The 21,121-nt window shown below is 51.6% G+C and overlaps 1 protein-coding gene across 4 annotated transcripts in view; it reads left to right on the forward strand.

Moving 5' to 3' along the window:
• The first annotated feature begins 20,193 nt into the window (after nucleotides 1-20,193).
• Nucleotides 20,194-21,121, forward strand: part of LOC142256486 (serine/threonine-protein kinase BRSK2-like) — a 442,250-nt gene continuing 441,322 nt past the window's right edge. For 2 of the 4 annotated variants that reach the window (XM_075328194.1, XM_075328196.1), the window contains exon 1: nucleotides 20,194-20,921. In XM_075328194.1, the coding sequence (XP_075184309.1) occupies nucleotides 20,810-20,921 (112 nt within the window). In that variant the 5' untranslated portion in view covers nucleotides 20,194-20,809. The remainder of the gene's footprint in view (nucleotides 20,922-21,121) is intronic. The other 2 variants (XM_075328198.1, XM_075328199.1) reach the window with 1 other exon arrangement.

Genomic DNA, 21,121 nt, shown 5'->3' on the forward strand with positions numbered 1-21,121 from the left:
TGTGCCTCATCAGAACAAAGCAGGAGAACGTGTTGGCTGGGTGAGATGCCCATTAACGGCATGAGCCGGTTCCAGGCCACCCGGGCGCCGCTCTCCTTCACCAAGGAGAGTCAATGAGCGGACATGGCTTTGGGTGGAGTGCATGACACTTACTTTCTGCTTCGAGACAGTGTCCATTACCTATGATGCCAGTCATCATCAGATAGCAAGACACAATGCCAGGGTTCACTTGGCCAACCATTCCGTTTTACTTTTATTCTTCACAACATTATGACAGACATGACCTTCCTTTCACTCTTTGTGGGGTACTATTCCTCATTCTGTCCCCGGTATTTAAGACCTCATCCTCAATACTTCAGAGTCTGCACCTTCTTCCCCCTAATATAGCACGCCTTTGTCCGTTTCTTGGGCCCCAGCAGATTCTCTATCCGGACGACTCTATAAGCCCACCGGGGTGAGCTGTAGGCTCCGGACCTCCAGAGGTTCCCTGACTGGCCCTAGCAACAAGGCAACATCCTCTCACTTTGAACCCACTTCTAGACTGCCCTTCCTCTGGCGCTCCCTCGTCTATAGCCATCCACCTTAACACCTGTCAATCCTCCCTTCCATTATCTTAACCCTATTTTATCTAACATCTTCTTACAAAACAGACTTTACTACTAACCTAAAGGTACCGTCACACTAAGCGACACTCCAGCGATCCCACCAGCAACCTGACTTGGCAGGGATCGCTGGAGCGTCGCTACACGGGTTGCTGGTGAGCTGTCACACAGGCAGATCTCACCAGCAACCAGTGACCAGCCAGCAGCGACGTGTGGAAGCGATGCTGCGCTTCGTAACCAAGGTAAATATTGGGTAACCAACCCGATATTTACCTTGGTTACCAGCGCACACCGCTTAGCGCTGGCTCCCTGCACTCCTAGCCAGAGTACACATCGGGTTAATTACCCGATGTGTACTCTGCTACGTGTGCAGGGAGCAGGGAGCCGGCACTGACAGCGTGAGAGCGGCGGACGCTGGTAACGAAGGTAAATATCGGGTAACCAAGGAAAGGGCTTCTTAATTACCCGATGTTTACCGTGGTTACCAGCGTCCGCAGATGCCGGCTCCCTGCTCACTGCACATTCAGTTGTTGCTCTCTCGCTGTCACACACAGCGATGTGCACTTCACAGCGGGAGAGCAACAACTAAAAAATGGTCCAGGACATTCAGCAACAACCAGCGACCTCACAGCAGGGGCCAGGTTGTTGCTGGATGTCACACACAGCAAGATCGCTAGCAACATCGCTGCTACGTCACAAAAGCTTTGCCTCAGCAGCAATGTGGCTAGCGATGTTGCTTAGTGAGACGTGGCCTTAACCCGTCACTTGGTGGCAGAATTTGTCAACCTAGTCTACAGTCTTAACTCTACTACCCTATAAGCCTGCCGGGGTGAGCTGTAGGCTCCGGACCTACAGAGGTTACCTCGAGTTTCCCTGACTTATTTTAGCAACAAGGTCACGTCCTTTTACTTTGAACCCATTTCTAGACTGCCCTTCCTCTGGAGCTCTCTCGTCTAGCCATCCACCATGCCATCTGTCACTCCTGTGTTCCACTATCTTAATGTTATCTTATCTAACATCTTCTTCTAAAACTCACTTTACTGCTAACCTAACATGACGCTGGGTGGCAGAATTTGTCAACTTAAGGCTGCTTTACACTCTGCGATCTCGCTAGCGTGTGTACCCACCCCCATCGTTTGTGCGTCACGGGCAAATCGCTGCCCGTGACACACAAAATCGTTAGGAGCCGTCACACTACTTACCTGCCTAGCAATGTCGCTGTGACCGACGAACCGCCTCCTTTTTAAGGGGGCGGTTCGTTCGGCGTCACAGCAACTTGACTAAGCGGCCACCCAATCGAAGCGGAGGGGCGGAGATGAGCGGGACGTAACATCCCACCCACCTCCTTCCTTCCTCATTGCCGGTGGCCGCAGGTAAGGTGAGGTTCCTCGTCCCTGCGGTGTCACACATAGCGATGTGTGCTGCCTCAGGAACGACGAACAACATCATACCTGCAGCAGCAACGATAATTGGGAATAGGGGGGCATGTCACCGATTAGCGATTTTGCACGTGTTTGCGACGATTTTCGATCGCACGTAGGAGTCACATGCGGCGACATCGCTAACGTGGCCCGATGTGCGTCACGAATTACGTGACCCCAACGACATCACTTTAGCGATGTCACAGCGTGTAAAGCGGCCTCAAGTCTACAGTCCTAACTCTACTATCCTATAAGGCCACCGGGGTGAGCCGTAGGCTCCGGACATACAGCGGTTACCTCGAGTTTTCCTGACTGGCCCTAGCAACAAGTCCACATCCTTTCACATTGAACCCACTTCTAGACTGTCATTTCTCTGGAGCTTTCTTGTCTAGCCATCCGCCCTGCCATCTGTCACTCCTCCCTTCCACTATCTTAACCCTATCTTATCTAACATCCTCTTTACCTTTGACCTAACCTGACGCTGGGTGGCAGAATTTGGCAAATTAGTCTACAGTTCTAAAGCGGGCTTTACACGCTACGATTTCGCTGCAGCGATCTCGTTGGGATCACGGATTTTGTGACGCACATCCGGCCGCTGTAGCGATGTCGTAGCGCGTGACTCCTAGGAGCGATTTTGGATCGTTGCAAAAACGTCCAAAATCGCTCCTCGTTGACATGGGGGTCCGCTGCCAGTTATCGCTGCTGTCGCAGGGGCGAAGTTGTTCCTCGTTCCTGCGGCAGTGCACATCGCTACATGTGACGCCGCAGGAACGAGGAACATCTCCTTACCTGCCTCTGGCCACAATGCGGAAGGAAGGAGGTGGGCGGGATGTTACGTCCAGCTCATCTCCGCCCCTCCGCTTTCATTGGGCAGCCGCTTAGTGACGTCGCTGTGACGTCGAACGGACCGCCCCCTTAGAAAGGAGGCGGTACGCCGGTCACAGCGACGTTGCTATGCAGGTAAGTATGTGTGACGGGGTGCCAGATTTTGTGCGCGACGGGCAGCGATATGCCCGTTTCGCACAAACGATGGGGGTGGGTTGCATGCTAGCGATATCGGGCCGGATATCGCAGCATGTAAAGCCACCCTAACTCTACTACATAAGGAACCTGTTCTTTTCTAAAAGCCACTGAAAATTACAGAGTGTCTAATCGTATGTGCACAAAGAATTGTCTTGAGACGGTCAAGTGGAAACTGCATCATGAAATGCTCCTTTTCTTTGTGAGTTTTGGAGGCATTTTTCATTTTTAAAGGATTTTTTAAGTGTTTTGGAAGAGTTTTTTTCCCCCTAAAGCGTTTTTTTGCAACCTTCTGATTGGACGGGGATGAGTTTGGAGAAGAATCCATCAGGAGCCACTTCAAAGAAAATGGTAATGCAGCCATTAGGCAACTATTATTTATTAAAGATTTCTTCTATTCTCATTAACGGTAAGTTACTCTGTGGATGAAGCATTGCTGACAAGACTCAGCTATAAGGAGAGAGGCAAGTTAATTTCTTCCTTGCCTGGTGCCCAGTTTATCATATGATGCTGGCTCTGCAAGTTGCGGCTTTTTGCATGCTGGTAAATGCAGAGAGAAGCGCATTGTTAGATGTAGGAGGTAAGGAACTGTACTGTAATTATAAAGCTGCAGGGGGTGTCCCACCAAAGCCACCCATCACTCATTCATAGGGTATAGTAGGAAATAAGATGCTGATTGGTGATATACTAGAAGAGTATTGGGACACACATCTTTGTTATAATTAGTGATTTTGTGTTTTTTTTATTCCGCCTCGCTGCCCCCCGCTGTATAATGTTTCGCCCCTCACCCCCAGTGTATAACCTCTGGCCCCCAGTGTATTACCTCCAACCCCTTGCTCCGTTGTATAACCTCTGGCCCCTCACCCACTGTGTATAATCTCCAACCCCTCGGCCCCGGTGTATAACCTCAAGCTCCCAGTGTATTACTTCAAGCCCCTTTCCTCCCGTGTATAACCTCCAGCTCCCAGTGTATTACTTCCAGCCTCTTTCCCCCCGGGGTATAACCTCCAGCTCCCAGTGACTTACCTCCAGCCGCTTGCCCCCTGTGTATAACCTCCGGCCTCCAGTATATTACCTCCAACCCCTCACTCCGTTGTATAACCTCTAGTCCCCAGTGTATTACCTTCACTGTTGTGTAACCTCCAGCCCCTCGAGTATAACCCCTGGGCCCCAGTGTATTACCTTTAATCCCCTGCCCCATGGTGTATGACTTCTGGCCCCCAATGTATAACCTCTAACCCCTTATCCCGGTGTATAACCTCCGGCCCCCAGTTTATTACCTCCAGGTACTCGCCCCCTAATGTATAACCTCCGGGCCCTCATCCTGGTGTTTGGCCCCAGTGTATTACCTCCGGCCCCTCACCCCCTGTGTATAACCTCCGGCACCCAGTGTATAACCTCCAGCCCCTCACCCCCGATGTATAACCTCTGGCACCCAGTGTATAACTTCCAGCCCTTCGCCCCGGTGTATAACCTCTGGCACCCAGTGTAAACCTTCCAGCCCTTCGCCCCGGTGTATAACCTCTGCCACCCAGTGTAAACCTTCCAGCCCCTCGCCCCTGATGTATAACCTCTGGCACCTAGTGTATAACCTCCAGCTCCTCGCCCCTGGTGTATAACTTTTGGCACCCAGTGTATAACCTCCAGCCCCTAATGTATAACCTCTTGCACCCAGTGTATAACTTCCAGACCCTCACCCCGGTGTATAAACTCTGGCACCTAGTGTATAACCTCCAACCCCTCGCCCCCGGTGTATAACCTCTGGCACCCAATGTATAACCTCCGGCCCCTCACCCCCTGTGTATAACCTCTTGCACCCAGTGAGGTGTGCTGCCCCTGTCGCGGGCGGGGAGGGGGACGCTGCGCTCACCCACTGCTCGGGTCCGGCTGCTGCTGCTCGGTGGTGGCTCAAGCGGTGGGCCGGATCCCGGGGACTCGAGCGGCGCTCCTCGCCCGTGAGTGAAAAGGGTGATGGTTTTGGGGGTTTATTGTCCGTGACGCCACCCACAGTTGTGGTGAGGTTGTGACACCACCGCTGCTCTGGACGGGGATCCCGGGGACAGGGAGCAGCTTGGATGTTGTTTTTCCCCTCCGTGGGTAGGGGGTTGGTTGTCCCGGGGCCCGGTGAGGGGAGGGATGGCAGGCGGGTTATGGGGCCTGGTGAGGTGCAGGGTCGCGGGGGCAGCGCGGCGCCGCACGGCACAGTGGTACTCACTCAGCCAATGATGAACACAAAGTCTCCGGTAAAACAAACGTCTGGATGGACGGGTCCCACAGACGGCTGCGTTGTTCTTCTCCCGGTAGGTTGGTGGTGACTGCTCTTCCCTGCACCTGTGTTGTGTTCTCGGTTCTGGTGGCTTCCCACCGGTAACCCGCTCCCCAGCTTGGATGGATGCTGAGGGAGCCCCTTTTGCCCGCAGGCTCTGGCCCTGGGAACGCTAACCTTGGCGGTGACTGTGTTTCCCTTCACGGTTTGAGCTGTTGCCTTCAATCGGGTCTTGACTGCTGGGAAACCCCGGAGGTTCCCTTCGCTAACGGATTTGACCGGTTTTACGGCGACTCCAAGCCTGGTCGGGGTCCATAGGCCCTGCCGAATGGTGCTGACTTCTCTTCGCTCCCCGATCCGGTACCGGCGGGCCACCGCCCGTCCCCGGTCCTTACAGTTCACGCCAATCTGCCTCGCCTGCAGACGGTTACCACCGTCTGCCAACCTTGCTGTATGTGCCCGGGCCACGCACCCGGACACGGTCAGGCTGCTCCTCTACCACCTCACTCCTCAACTCCAAAACTCCAACTCCACTCTCCCTCCTTTTCCCGCCTCCAGGACTGTGAACTCCTCGGTGGGTGGGGCCAACCGCCTGGCTCCACCCCCTGGTGTGGAAATCAGCCCCTGGAGGAAGGCAACAAGGATTTTTGTCTGACTTCGGTGTGCCTAGCCGGGGTGTGGGGTGTGTTGTTGCAGTACCTGTGACGTCGTGGCTTGTCCAGGGCACCACACCCCCACGTCAGCAGCGGAGCTGCTCGGATCTGGATCGCAGTGGCTCGAGGGGTCTCGGGACCCGGGGGTCGTGCGGACACTCAAATAAAAAGGGGATGTAATATGTACAGGGAAAACTGACCCGTGGGATCTCAGTGGGTTGTTGCGGATACCCTATCCCCCGCGGTGGGATGACGTTTCGCTCTATCTGGGCTAACACACTGGAACAATGTTTGGAACCTTGTCCCCGGCCTGGTTAATTAGAGAAGAGGCTTGCAACCGTCTTCTAACTAGGGTCCAGGTACCCCGCCTGTGCACTGTTTCCGGACCGGATCTCCACTGTCGGTACCGGCGGGCTCCAACCCTGCCCCGGTCCACTTTGGATTTCCCACGACCGGACTCCCGTCGCCTTTGGACATGGTCCACTGCTTGCCAACTAGCCAGTAGACCAGGGCCACTACCCTGGCTACCCTTCACTAGGCTCAGCCTTGACTTCAACCGAACTCTCTCCTCCAACTCCAACTCTCTTCTTCGACACTCTTCTTCTCACTCTACTTCTAACTGGTTCCCTCCCCTGGATCCTCAAGACTCCTAGGTGGGCACGCCCATTCCGCTTGGTCCCGCTCACTGGTGTGTCCTTCCTACCCTTGGGGGGTGGCTAGATGTGGCAGATGGTACCTGATGTGGGATGGTGTTGTTTGGGGTGTACTGTTTCTCTGTGACCACCTGGCGGCGCCAGGGCGTCACATTCCCCCTTTCTTGAATACAGCCCGTCCGCGGGCTGTCCGACCACTGACCTTTTATTTTTCTAAAATAAACGGTAAAAAAGGTAAAACAGTTTAAGAACATTTCTTCCCTTACGGGAGGCACATCACTTTAACGTTACAAACATGGTAACATTACTTTCCCCTCCTTCACCCGCCACCCAAACAACCTGGTTCCTTGGTGCCACCTCTAATCATGGTGGGCACCCCTTTTCCCCAAGTCCTCAGCAGTTCCGGGCGACGCCTGCACGGTCCGGGTAAAAAGTTCCTTACCCGGCAATCCATCTCAAAGGCCCATAGTCCAGGGACCCTTGGCCTCCTGGAGGTTAGCCACCGGTTTCATTAGTGGCTGGGCCTCAGCCTACTGCACCGCAGGCCCTTCCTCCAATCGACCTCTCCAGAGGCTGTGCAGTGGGTGAGGAGTAACAAGAAAGTGGTTAGGGGTTATTTACAGGACCTAAGCAAGTTTTTGGGGTGACCTCACCAGTCCTGAGGTCTTGGTCCATAGTTGTAAACGGAAAACAGGGTAACAGGGTAACTTTAACAGATTAATGGGTAGCCGGAAACCACTACCATTTACTTCTTATTCTCTACAGGGGGCTTTGGAGACATGGCTGCCCATCGACCACCATCCACTTTTTAATGTCCAGGGTGAACCACCCCTTTTCTCCACAGTGTCGGGTGTAACTCCCCAGATCCCTGGGTTCCAGATCTCGGTCTGGGTGACCTGTTGGCAGATGAGGGGTCACATCCCTCAGGGACACAAAAATTTCGGAGTCCAGTCCTGGCTCGTAGATGAACCCCGATCACTTTGGGGGGTTAAAGTGGCGGACCTGCCCTCGGTAGGTCGAGCTCCACACCTGGAAGGTAGCCTGCTGTAGATGGTCCTTTTCTTTGTAGGTGCGTGCCAGCACCTCGGCTTTACATTTTTCCCGGGCAGCGATTTCTTGTTTCAGCTGCCGTTGCTGTCGCTCCCAGTACGGGGCACGGGTTCCGTGCTCCTCCTCCTGCTCAGTAGCTTGGCCCACACGGATGCCCTCGGTGTCGGCTAAGACATGCCTTTCTCTCTGCCGAGGGCCCCATCTTTCTCTGGCCTTCTCTGCTTCCCTGCAGGTACATCCCGGCTGCTCCACAGCCGGGACCGGGGAATGGGTAGCCACCTGCGCGGCTGCCGCGGGTGGCTTCTGATCGGGCACCGCCTCCGTTGCAGCCGGGCGGACTGCCGGGGCCGACGTCATCACAGTTGCGGCCAGGCGGACTGCCGGAGCCGACGTTATCATAGTTGCGGCCAGGCGGACTGCCGGAGCCAACGTCATCATAGTTGCGGTCGGCCGGACTGCCGGAGCCGGGGGTGACATCACTAATGCTGTGGCCTGGCTCGGGGCCGGAGGAGATATCTTCTGGACTGCAGTCCGGCTCCGGGCCGGGATGGGTGTCGGAGCGGGGATGCAGGTAAGGCCCGAGGTCTCCATTGTTGGGTCCTCTTCTTTAGACAACACGGGTTCCGCTGCCGTTATTTGGGGAAGCAGGCTGATCGGGGCGCTGGCCGCAGACACGGGTGGCGAGGGAGACGACATGGCGGACGGAGGCAGGCCAGACCCCTCAGCCGGAACGGCTGGTTCCTGGGGAATATAGAGGCTTGGGTCACCGTTTACAAGCTCCACCGAGGCCATCTCCAACTCGCGCACCCGGACACCTGCAGCCAGGCCCTTCATTTTGGTGGTCCACCGCGTCATGATGAAATGCGCCTGGGCCTGGATTCTCCGACACATCTTCTCCATTTGCGCTTCACTCCAGTCGGCGGTCCCGGGAACAGGCCTCTCCTCATGCTGGTTGTCGGACCCCTGAGACATCCTGCCGCCTGCTTGTGTGCCTCCCCCGTGCCAGCAGCTGACGCTGCTCGGATCCGGACCTTCATGGGTGGTGGCTCGAGGGTCTCCGGACCCGGGGGTCTCGCGGACACGCCGAATAAATGGGGGGTCGTATATGTACGGACTGGGCCGTATTGAGTTCGTGACGCCACCCACGGTGTGTGGTGAGGTAGGACACCACCGCTGCTGTGACGTGGCACCTGCGGGTGATGTTGTGCAGCGAGTTGTTAACCCCTCCGTGGGCAGGGATTGTGGCCCCGGGACCCGGTTGGTGCGTCCAGGGGATGGCGACTGCAGGGGGTGCTGGTGTACTCACGGTTAGAAACACACACAAGTCTCTAGTAAACCAAGGTGGCGGTGGCCGGTGCCGCGGCCGGTTGCGTTCTGGTCCCCCACCCGGCTGGTGGTCTCTATCCTTGTCCTGCACTGCTTTTAGTAGAAAAGACTTCTTAGTGTGAAACGTAGGAGTCCACTCCCGGCTGGATGTGGCCTAAGGAGCCGTGCCCGCAGACGCGGTCACCTCTTATCCCTAATCGGTGGGCTGTTGTCTTCTATGAGGGACTTTGGGTGGGACAGAACCTCTAGTCCTGGCCTCAATCAGTTAATTTTCCAGCTCCAGTCGATTCTGGTTCCTGGCTTCAGGGTCTGAGTACCCCCCTTTGTGCTACGGTTTCCGGGTCGGTTCCCCGTGTCGGTATCGGCGGGCTACAACCCTGTACCGGTCCACCTCGGTTCCACCGAGCCGTCTTCCCGTTTCCTGCTGACTGAGACCACCGTCTGCCTCCTAGCCAGTGGCACCAGGGTTCCTACCCTGGTACCTGTCAGTTTACTTCAGGCCTGACACACAGGCCTGACCTCCACTCTCACTGAACTTCAGACTAGACTGACTGTTTTCCCGCCCTGGGCTGTCTAAACCCCTGGGTGGGCATGCACCAACCGCCTGGCCATGCCCACTGGTGTGTCTATCTGTCCCTAAGGGGGTGACTAGGGTTTAATGGTTGGCTGTGTGTTTCCTAATGAGGGAACAGTGTTATGCAGGGGCCTATTTGTGACTATCTGGTTTTGCCAGGGCATCACACTTGTCCAGGAACGGGATTTAGCAAAGTCCTGGTGTCCCTGCCTCTTATCTCCTTGTGTCACATGCCGCTTTTTCTGTCCTCCCTCTTGGTTTTTCGACAGCAGTCTCATGGGACCCACTGTCCTTTGTGCTTCCTGTCCGGGGAGTCACCAACTTCCGCCTGCGTTCCCAGGGGGCGAGACCTCAACTTTGAGCTCTTTTTCGGGGAAGAAGACGCCAGGCTTGTTGTTTTTCGCGCCCAAAAATGGCGGCAAAATGGCGGCTGTCGAAAAATTTTGAAACTGAGCACCATTTACAGTCCAAAACAAGGCACACTTCCACAAGGTAGGTGGAGGGGTTACAACCCTGTTTGTGATGCCAGGTTTTGAGGGGTGCCGCCCCCACGTCAGCAGCCGAGCTGCTCGGATCCAGATCCGCAGTGGCTCGAGGGGTCTCCGGACCCGGGGATCGTGCGGACACTCAAACAAAAAAGGGATGTAATATGTACAGGGAATTGTTGTAGATAGTTCGTGACGCCACCCACGGTGTGTGGTAAGGTGGAGTACCACCGCTGCTGTTGGGGAGCACCCAGGGGTGATGGAGCGGCAGCTAGGTGTTTGACCCCTCCATGGGTAGGGGTAGATGCCCTGGGGCTCAGTGTCCAAAACACGGGAGGTGATGGCTGCCAGTGGTGGTGCACTGGGTTGGACTGGAGGGTGTTGGTGTACTCACGATTAAATGATTGCACACAAGTCCGCTGGTAAACCAAGGTGTCAGTGGCCGGCTGCCGCTTCTGGGTGTATACTGTTCCCACACCCGGCTGGTGTACCAATGTCCCTTCCTCCAGCACTATGTACTTTTCTTCTCCTTTGGACAACCTCGTGTGGAATGAGGAAGTCCTCTCCTGGTTCTGTTTTGGTTGGGAGATGTGCCCGCGAAAACTGACCCGTGGGATCTCAGTGGGTTGTTGCAGATACCCTATCCCCCGCGGTGGGATGACGTTTCGCTCTGTCTGGGCTAACACACTGAAACAATGTCTGGAACCTTGTCCCCGGCCTGGTTAATTAGAGAAGGGGCTTGCAACCGTCTTCTAACTAGAGTCCAGGTACCCCGCCTGTGCACGGTTTCCGGACCGGATCTCCGCTGTCGGTACCGGCTGGCTCCAACCCTGCCCCGATCCACTTTGGATTTCCCGCGACCGGACTCCCGTCGCCTTTGGACACGGTCGACTGCTTGCCACCTAACCAGTAGACCAGGGCCACTACCCTGGCTACCCTTCACTAGGCTCAGACTTCACTCCAACCGAACTCTCTCCTCCAACTCCAACATTCTACTTTGACACTCTTCTTCTCACTTTACTTTTCACTGGTTCCCTCCCCCGGATCCTCAAGACCCCTAGGTGGGCGCTCCCAATCCGCCTGGTCCCGCCCACTGGTGTGTCCTTCCTACCCTGGGGGGGTGGCTAGGGTTTTGTAGCAGATGGTACCTGATGTGGGATGGTGTTGTTTGGGGTGTACTGTTTCTCTGTGACTACCTGGCGGCGCCAGGGCGTCACAGTATAACCACCAGTCCCTCACCCCCGGTGCATAACCTCTGGCACCCAGTGTATAACCTCCAGCCCCTCGCCCCCGGTGTATAACCTCTGGCACCCAGTGTAACCTCCAGCCCCTCGCCCCCGGTGTATAACCTCTGGCACCCAGTGTATAACCTCCAGCCCCTCGCCCCCGGTGTATAACCTCTGGCACCCAGTGTATAACCTCCAACCCCTCGCCCCCGGTGTATTACCTACGGCCCCTTGCCATGCCATCTGCCTTTAGTAATATGTGAATTAACCTTATTGAATAAACATGATTTAAAACATTACAAGATTTTTTTTTCAGGGACTGTGTGCAGAGGAACAAAATACAATCAGTGCTGAATCAAAAGCCTTGGAAATAATACAGTACATAGTAGAACATGGTTCAGACAAAATCATAACATAATGGAAGCATAATGTGCATAGGAAAGTATAGTTGAAACAAGGTAGGGTGATCACAATGGGAAGTCATAAATAATCTCTTAAATATAGAGAGATAGAAGTTAAGCTGCTAAGAAATATCAATATATAATACAGTGCAAAGATAATGTGCCACTTGTATTGAGAATAGCAACAGTATACAGACTGTCATAGACGTTAATAAATAATAAAGTGGCAGTACATAAATAGATATCAGCAAATGAATAATGCCCTCATAGTAGAGGAAAATGTTCCAATACATTACCAGCAGCCGTACATCACCAAGCACACTGCCGAGCTGTACATCATCAATCACAATGACGAGCGTCGGATGGCGCCGTGTAAAGCCACTACCACTGGACTCTGGAGGAGATGTGTACTGTATGCAGCAGCCGTACATCACCAAGCACACTGCCGAGCTGTACATCATCAATCACAATGACGAGCGTCGGATGGCGCCGTGTAAAGCCACTACCACTGGACTCTGGAGGAAACGTGTCTAGTATGCAGCAGCCGTACATCACCAAGCACAATGCTGCGCATCAGATGGAGCGGCGTAAAGCCACCACCACTGGACTGTGGAGGAGACGTGTTCTGTGCAGTAAGGGATCACACTACTCTTTCTGTGTTTGATGGACGAGTCTGAGTATGGTGAATGCCAGGAGGATCTTACCCGCCTGACTGTATTGTGCCCACAGTACAATTTGGAGGAGGAGGGATAATACTATGGGTTATTTTTCAGGGATCGGTCTCTGCCCTTTAGTTCAAATGGATAGAAATCATAATTCTTCAGCACAAGACGTTGTAGCTTCCAACTTTGTGGTAAGAGTTTGGGGAAGACCCTTTCTTTGTTTCCCATGACTGTGCCCAGTGCACAAACTCAATAAAGACATGGTTGGGGTAGATAGCTGTTGAAGGACATAACCAACCCCAACTGAGCCGGTACCTCAACTCCATCAACCTCAACCCTTTGGTATGAACTACAACAGAGATTGTGAGCCCGGTATCTCCTCCAACATTAGTGTCTGATCTCATAAATACTTTTCTGGATGAAGAAGACAAAAATTCTCATGGATATCTCCAAAAACATGTCGAAAGCCTCCTCGAAAGAGTGGATGATCCTTCATAAAAATTTGCACTTTCTGGTTAACTTTTTAACATGTCATAAACAATTGTGATTTCTGCTGTGGAGCCCAAACCTTCACTGTTGCATCTGTGAATGAGTCACGTGGCCACCATCATCATCTGGATTCCTATTGATGGGAAGACCATCCTGTCCCATGTTTCCATCCATGGTATTCAATGTGCTGTAAAGATGAGATGTTCGCTTTATTCTGTGGGTCAATACATAATGAGAAGGGGTGATTTAAATGTTAATGTATTACATGTTTAGATTTTAAAAATAGTAACTATTTTTAATCTTGGTCATCTGAAGTTAACCATGCATGGATCGTGCTCAGCTCCATATTTCACACGTGATATGTAATATACAGGGATGTCACATGCTGGGATTTTTGACCAGAAAGTGACTGATTCCTTTAAAGTGGATCTGTCACAAAATTACACACTCTAAACTATGAGGCTGATGCACTGAAAATCTATGTCACTGTAGCGACCCTGAATACATCAGGGTGCTACAGGGAACTGCATCCTGTCCCCCAGGGTGCAGGGCCTACCCCCCATGGTTCCAGGTTCCCAACATCGGTGTCACTAACATCCGCACTACAAATCCCAACCACACCTCACACACTGACCTGTTCAGACACACCAGTGAGATGGTCAAGTTGGAGCAGGGCCGCCCACCTAGGGGTCAGGCAGACTGGTGGGAGGGGAGACAAAGAGTTGTGTGTTAGCCTTCAAAGAGTGAGGAGCTGGGGAGTTGTAGCTCCCAGGGAGGTGACAGGTTGGGTCGCAGACGGTGATCCGGGACCACAGTAGTCGGGGACCGGTAGCAGGAACATTGGACAGGGATGTGACGGTCGTAGTCTAGGAGGACTGTCAGCACCAGAAAGCCCAATTACCTTGCCAGTACCGAGCACGGCGGGGTACAGGACCCTAGGTCAGGAGCCGATTCAATGTCCTGGCAATTAACCTGCAGAAGAAGGAGATCTTCAGGGACCTTCTCAAGAGCTCAGAGATTGAAGGCATCAGCACAACGCAGGGTATAGGGTTCTCCAAAGTACACAACCCACTAAAATCCCAAGTGCCAGCCATCAAGAGCACAGCTACACTACACATAGTGAGCGGGATCCCAAAACCTTCAAGTCAAGGGGCCACAATGGTCAATCAACTTGTGCATGAAGGCAGGGCCCCGGACTTACCAAGTGACACCGGTGGGAATGGGACCTGGACGGGCTCCCCCGCAGAAACTGCGGTACCTAGGGACTTTGGTTTACCATCTGTGTGAGTGTCTGCTTATTTCACCTAATCCAGCACCAAGACTACCGCAGTGAGTAACTTGACCCCTGCACCCTGCTTTCCCAAGGCCAAGCCACATGCTCACCAAAGCCCCCACTGTCCGGGGCTTTCCCTACCTGCGGAGGGACTGACACCTTGCTGCCCCACACCATCTGCCCCGGTACTCCCTTCTGCAGCAGCGGTATTCCCGCTTACCGCAACCCGCAGGTGGCGTCATGAACATTTATCCCCTGTAAATACCCCCTTACATTTGAGTGGCTGCAAGCCCCCGGGTCGGAGACCCTTGAGCCACAGCAACTCCGGATCCGAGCAGTTCGACTGCTGCAGGGGTGGCACATCAGAATGGCTGTATAATTATTTTTTTAACGTTTAAACTCAAATTCCAACAACTTATTTTATATTGGCAGCTCCTCACTGCCCCTTCTGTTTGCTGAGATCTTTCACTGCTCAATATAAGCTGCAAAGCTGCAATTGTTGATCAGGCTGAATAGTCAATTGTAATGCTGGCGCTCTCACTCACCACTGCGGCCGTCTCTTTCCACTCTGCCCGGTGTCCTTGCGTTCCCTCACGTGGTTTCTTCTTGCTTCCCCCTCCTGAAGTCTGTGCGCGCATCACAGGTCCTCTGAGAGTGCTCCTAGGGCATATGTGCGCATGGCTGCCTTTCTCTTAAAGGGCCAGCATGCCACTCCTAGGAGGTGCCTCTCAACCTATTGCTGAAAAGCACAGGGTATATAAGGAACGCTCCCACTAGGAAAGGTGCCTGTTCAACACCTTCTGTCCAGTTAGTCAGTTGTGATCTGTCTAGCTAGTTGTCAGGTCACTTGCCTGTCCTGTCCTGTTTTCCCTGTCCGCCAGCCTGTACCTGGTCTCCAGCCCTTCCTGCCCTGTTTGCACCTGGTTCCAGTCCTGTTCTGCCTGCACCCGATCCTAGTGCATCCTGCCTTGTTGGCACCTGGTTCCTGTTCTGTCCTGCCTGTACTTACTACCAGCCCATCCTGTCATGTCGGTACCTACTACCTGTATTTCCTGCCCTGTTGTTACTAGTGACTGTGTCCATCTCAGCCACTCCGGTGGTCCCTGCCTTGCTAGTGACTCTGCCAGTCTGTCCTGCCTGTGCTGTCCTCCTCAGCTACCCTGGTGGTCCCTGTCTACACTAGTGACTCTCCCTATCTTCTCCTGTGTCTCCCCCTGCCCTAGAGGTCAGCCGCCACAGTCCCAGTCTTTACCCCACTAAAGTATAAGTCCGGGGTTCCCCTATGGTCTGGGGTCCACTTTTGCTCACCAAAGTACCATCTCCGGAGGTGAGCGTCACATGAGTACATTTGAACTCGTGACATCCATCACTCTTTAACTCAATTTAATATCTGGATTATACAGCCATTCTAATATGGATTTTCAAAGTAAGTACACTAATCTCATCTGGTCCAAGAGATTTATTTCACATGATACGCAGTTGGTAATGTGAAATCTGCTTTAACTTAGAATTCTCTATTCCGGTATCTAAGCACAGATTTGTCAAGCAGACAACCATTTTCAATCCTATGATAATTACTGTGATTGTGAGTGAAATTAATCTAGCGTGTTAATAATTTGTGTTGCAGACAGGCCGTTTTCATTCATCAGTATAGGAATGTCTGGCCCCGTAATGTCAGATTAGGAAACATTTGCAACATATCTAAAAATGGCCGTGTAAGCATTTTTTACATAATCTTCTACACACATAATAATAATAGGCTCACAAATTGGATCACAAATAGGGACGAGTAATAAGCTTAAAGGGCTTGTATGGTTTAGAAACCCAATTTTTTTATATCCTATGTAAAAATTCAGTATTAGCATAGGGGATGAAGAAAAGCCTTATAATGAGAACCGAATAATTAAATAATTGCTCCTGGGTCCCCCCCACAGATTACAGCTGGGGTCCAATTACGGCTGATTCAGTTGCATCCTAAAATGCAAAAAAAACTGACCAATTTTCATCAATGTTTTGGATCAGATTTTCATCAGGTTTTCTCTTTTACAAAAAAAACCCCCAAAAAACTGATGGAATCAGTTAGGGAAAAGTAGACAGCACTGATGGTACATGTCCGATTTTTTTCACAGACCCATAGACTTGCATTGGAGTGACGGTGTTGGACCTTACAAGGGTGAATCCCTGCTCTGTTTGTCACTTCGCCGACTGTCATGGTGGCATTGGGCTCTGTTCACATTGCAGATTCTGACACTCCACCACATGCTTTCTCTGGTGTCAGGGAACAACACAGGCAGACTCGGGCGTTGACCTGCTGTGTGCTGATTCATAGGCAGGCTAGCTGATGTTAATCTCTGCTGGTCTGCTTGTTAGGTTCCTTTGATCACATGTGGTGGGGAATCCAATCACATTTGCTCCCCTCCTATTTAGGCTGGATGAAACCTTCCACCCATGCCAGCTATAGTTTATTCTGTGTTGGTCTGCGAGCTTTGGTGTCCCAGACTTTCTGTGGAAAGTTGTGCTCATTGCTTGGTCCAGTTATGGAGTTTACCCCTGTTGTTTTGTAGTTTCCTTCCTGCTCTTCTTTTTCCTCCTGAATCTCTTGTTGTCTTTACCTGTGTGTGCTGTGTGACAGAGGTTTGGTTTTTCCCTTGTCTGTAGTTATCTGTGATTTTCATTAGACTGCTGTCCCATCCCTTTTGGGGAGAGGGGCAATCAAGATCAGGACTAGTAAGGAATAGGGCCATGAAGGAGTCACAGACATACCCACCATTAGGGGTATCCCTGAGAATAGGAATATCACAGGGTTCCCTAGCCTGAGTGACATCTTAGGAGCCCTGGTTTCCTACTTTACTAGAGTCATCGTGATATTTATTAGTTATATCTGTTTCTTTTCATTCTCTAGTTTACAAATATGACAACTACCGGTGGCCGCCATTATAATATTATATCACCGGCACCTAATGGACTCCAGTGCCTTACAATGTTGCTTTTTGTTGGAGAGTTGTGGGTTTTACCCCTGTTGTCTTGTTGCTTCCTTCCTGCTCTTGTTTTTCTCCTAATCTCTTATTGTCTTATACCTCTGTGTGTGCATGAAGAGTGAAAAAGTTTTGGTTTCCCCTGTCTGTCTATTTTTCTGGGTTTCATCTCACTCCTGTCCCGTCCCTCCCTGAGGAAGGGGGTATCAGATCAAGACTGGTCAGGAGCAGGGCCAGGAAGGAGACTCAAGTATCTCCATCATTAGGAGTATCCCTGAGATTTAGGGATAGTTTAGGGCCCCCTAGCTTGAGGGTCAGCTTAGGAGCCCCTGTTTCTTGATATCCCATAGACTTTGTGACACTGTTTTTTTTTAGTGTTTGAGGTCTACTTTCCAGAAAAAAAAGAAAATCCCTATAAAAGTGAAGTTACACTTTAACACATGCCCTTAAAGGGGTTGTTCACTACTATTTGTAGCTTTCCAGCAGTATTTGGGCTCGCAGTGATGAGGCTCACGTTGGGTTATGAAATCATGCGAGCCCCACATCCAATCACCGTCGGCTTCTCTTTCCCTCCCCCTTCGGACCAAACAGCGTCTGCGCTCACTTCCTGTTGATTGTTCATTTGGTCTAAAGTGGGGAGAAGGAAGCTGATTGGATGCGGAGGCTTGTGTGACATCACATCCCCATCTGAGCCCCGTCACCGTGAGCCCTGGCATGGTGCTGGTTTGGGAGGTGAGTATAGGCTTTATCATTTTACCTGGGGGAATCATGTGGAATCAAAAGGGGTTGTCTTTCAGTGAATATAGATTTTCCCATTATCTAGATAGGAGGTGACAGTTGGTGCTTATAAAGTTTTATGAAGGGGGAAAGGGGAGGAGCTAGGGGCCGACAGACATTCTGCTGCAAACGACAGTTACGGTTCTCCATAGAATGTTATGAGCACCAACTGACGTTCACCGTGTAGCGGAATGCCTGTGTCCGCCACTAGCTCCTCCCACCTGAATAGAACTTTAGAAGCACCAACTGTCACCTCCTATCTCTGCAATGAGAAAGTCGGTCTTTACTGAACGCATATTACCCATGAATGGAGAATGAATGATCAGCCCGGGAGGAGAAAGAAGCAGATTTCTCTGATGAGATATATTACAAAATGTCTTATTTTACTTGTATTTATGAAATAAAGATTAAACGATGGTTACTGTTTAACGATGAGCGCGGATTTTCCCTGTCAGTGTGCGGTTATTTAGACAGATTATTTGTAAGCTGATAATCACATGGGTTGCTGTGCAATGCTACATTATTAGATTACCTCCTTTTCCAACAATGGTATGTTTAGTCTGTTACCTAAGGCTAAGCAAAGTAATTAATGTCATCCGTCTCCTTTCCGAATAAATCATACACGATGTACTAGATTGGGAAGGGAACGAGGACACCGGGGCGGACATATCACGGGGACCAAGAGGTAAGGGGGCCATATCTACCTCTAAAGCAGGTGAAATCATGCATTATGATGAGATATTGGACTGCAAAGGCACAATACAGTATATTGTTCTTGCCCAGGGGCCCTTTTCTGTCTATGTCCACCAGAGGAGGACACAGTCCAACCCTATACATCATTGGTCCAACCTGGGACACAAGAGGTAAGGGGGCCCATTTCAACCTCTAAAGCAGGTGCAATTTTGCATTCTTATGAATTCTTGGGCTGCAAAGGGCTTATATATTGTTCATGCACAGGGGACCTTTTCTGTCTATGTGCATCAGAGGAGGACATGGTCCAACCCCATACATCCCAGAGGAGCACAGAGGCCCAAGAGGTATGGGGAGCAATGTCTACCTCCAAAGCTGGTGCAATTTTGCATTTTTATGAACTCTTGGGCTGCAAAGGGCCCATACTGTATATTGTTTTCGCACAGGGGCCCTTTTCTGCCTGTGTCCACCAGTGGAGGACACAATCCAACCCCAAACATCCCAGGGAAGCACAAGGGTACGAGAGATAAGGGGGCCCATTTCTACCTCCAAAGTAGGTGCATTTTGGCATTTTTATGAATTCTTGGTCTGCAAAGGGCCCATATATTGTTCATGCACAGGGGACCTTTTCTGTCTATGTCCATCAGAGGAGGACATGGTCCAACCCCATACATCCCAGAGGATCACAGAAGCCCAAGAGGTATGGGGGGCCCATGTCTACCTCCAAAGCTGGTGAAATTTTGCATTTTTATGAGCTCTTGGGCTGCAAAGGGCCCATATATTGTTTGTGCACAGGGACCATCAGAGGAGGACATGATCCAACCCCATACATCCCAGAGGAGCACAAGGGCCCAAGAGCTAAGAGGGGGGGGGGGGGGGCACATCTACCTCCAATGCAGGTGCAATTGTGCATTTTTATGAACTCAGGCTCCAGAGGGCCCATATATTGTCCTTGCACAGGGGCCCTTTCCGGCGTGTGTCCACCAGTGGAGGACACAGTCCAACCCCAAACATCGAAGAGGAGCACAAGGGCCCAAGAGCTAAGGGGGGCCACGTCTACCTCCAAAGCAGGTGCAATTGTGCATTTTTTTGAACTCAGGCTCCAGAGGGCCCATATAATGTCCTTGCACAGGGGCCCTTTCCGATCTGTGTCCACCAGTGGAGGACACAGTCCAACCCCAAACATCGAAGAGGAGCACAAGGGCCCAAGAGCTAAGGGGGGCCACGTCTACCTCCAAAGCAGGTGGAATTGTGCATTTTTATGACTTCTTGCCCTGCAGAGGGTCCATATATTGTTCTTGCACAGGGGGTCCTCTTCTGTGATCCATGCAGAGGTCTTTTGTGAATAATGCATGTCCTGCAATCTCTTCTTGCTCCTAACCTCCTCCTGTATTCTTTTTCGGACGCAGATTTGCTCTCCATCCCCATTATTTTTTTTTTCTTCCATGCGTTTAGTGAGTCACAACTCCCAGCTGGTTTCGGATTGTGAATGGCTAATAACCTAAACTAATTTCAGAGGTCTTTGCCCCTCCTCCAAGCTGCCATTCCCTTTTCACTGTACTGTCTGTGTGACTACAGCTGGTGCCACCCCAGCAGGCTGCAGGGAGTAAGTGTGTGCATGGGTGGAGAGGGGGGGGGGGTGACGATGCGCTCAGGAGGGGCAGGCGAAGGAAGGGTTAAACTAATTGTAGCTGTCACCGAATCCCCGGATGCTGATGTAAGGAGAGAGAGAGAAAGAGAGAGGGAGAGAGCAGCCTGCACATTGCAGAGGAGGATGCAAAGAGAGAGATTACTGAAGAAAAGCCTATGAGGAGGGGGCCAGAATACATCAGCAAAAAACAGCAGCAGCATCAAGATCTGATCTGCATCCAGCAGTACCCAGGGCTGCGTTCTCCTGATGATGCTGGTACCAGGAGTGTAGCATCCCCTCCACCCTCCCCCTTCCTCTCTCTCCCCACTCCCCCCCCTCCCCCTTGGATGCATCAGCAAAGAGGAGCACAGATCAATTTCCCCCTTCTCCCCCCCCATTAACTAAAAAAAAAAAAAGAAAAAAGAAAAAAAAAGAGAAAAAAAAAAAAAGGAAAAACCCATAGTAAAAAAAAAAATTACCCGGAAAAATAAATACAAGGGGATCCTAGAAGAAGAGAGGCAGGGAACGGGGAGAAGACAACCACCGCACTGTTTATTTCTCTGCCCCTGTTCTTTTGTTCTAGCCTGGGAGAAAAGGACAGGCCTTGTAAAATAAAGGGGGACAAATTCAGGAACCATGTCCAGTGGAAAGGAGGCAGGGGGAATTCACCCTTACCAGCAACAGCAACAACATGCCCAATATGTTGGACCCTACCGGCTGGAGAAGACGCTCGGCAAAGGACAGACAGGTGGGCCTTCAATTTCTTATTGCTTGACACTTATTTTTATTTTCATATGCAATGGATTGAAATATTGTATGGCATTTCTGTTCTTCACTGTGAAAAATATATGTGTGTCCGAGAGAAGGTAAAGTGTTTTCTGTGGGATGTGAAGATGATCCGAGATGAGGAATAAATCCCTAAGTTGCTGCAAGATGTAGTCATTGTAG

This window comes from Anomaloglossus baeobatrachus, chromosome 11 (assembly GCF_048569485.1).
Source record: "Anomaloglossus baeobatrachus isolate aAnoBae1 chromosome 11, aAnoBae1.hap1, whole genome shotgun sequence".
Lineage (NCBI taxonomy): Eukaryota > Metazoa > Chordata > Amphibia > Anura > Aromobatidae > Anomaloglossus > Anomaloglossus baeobatrachus.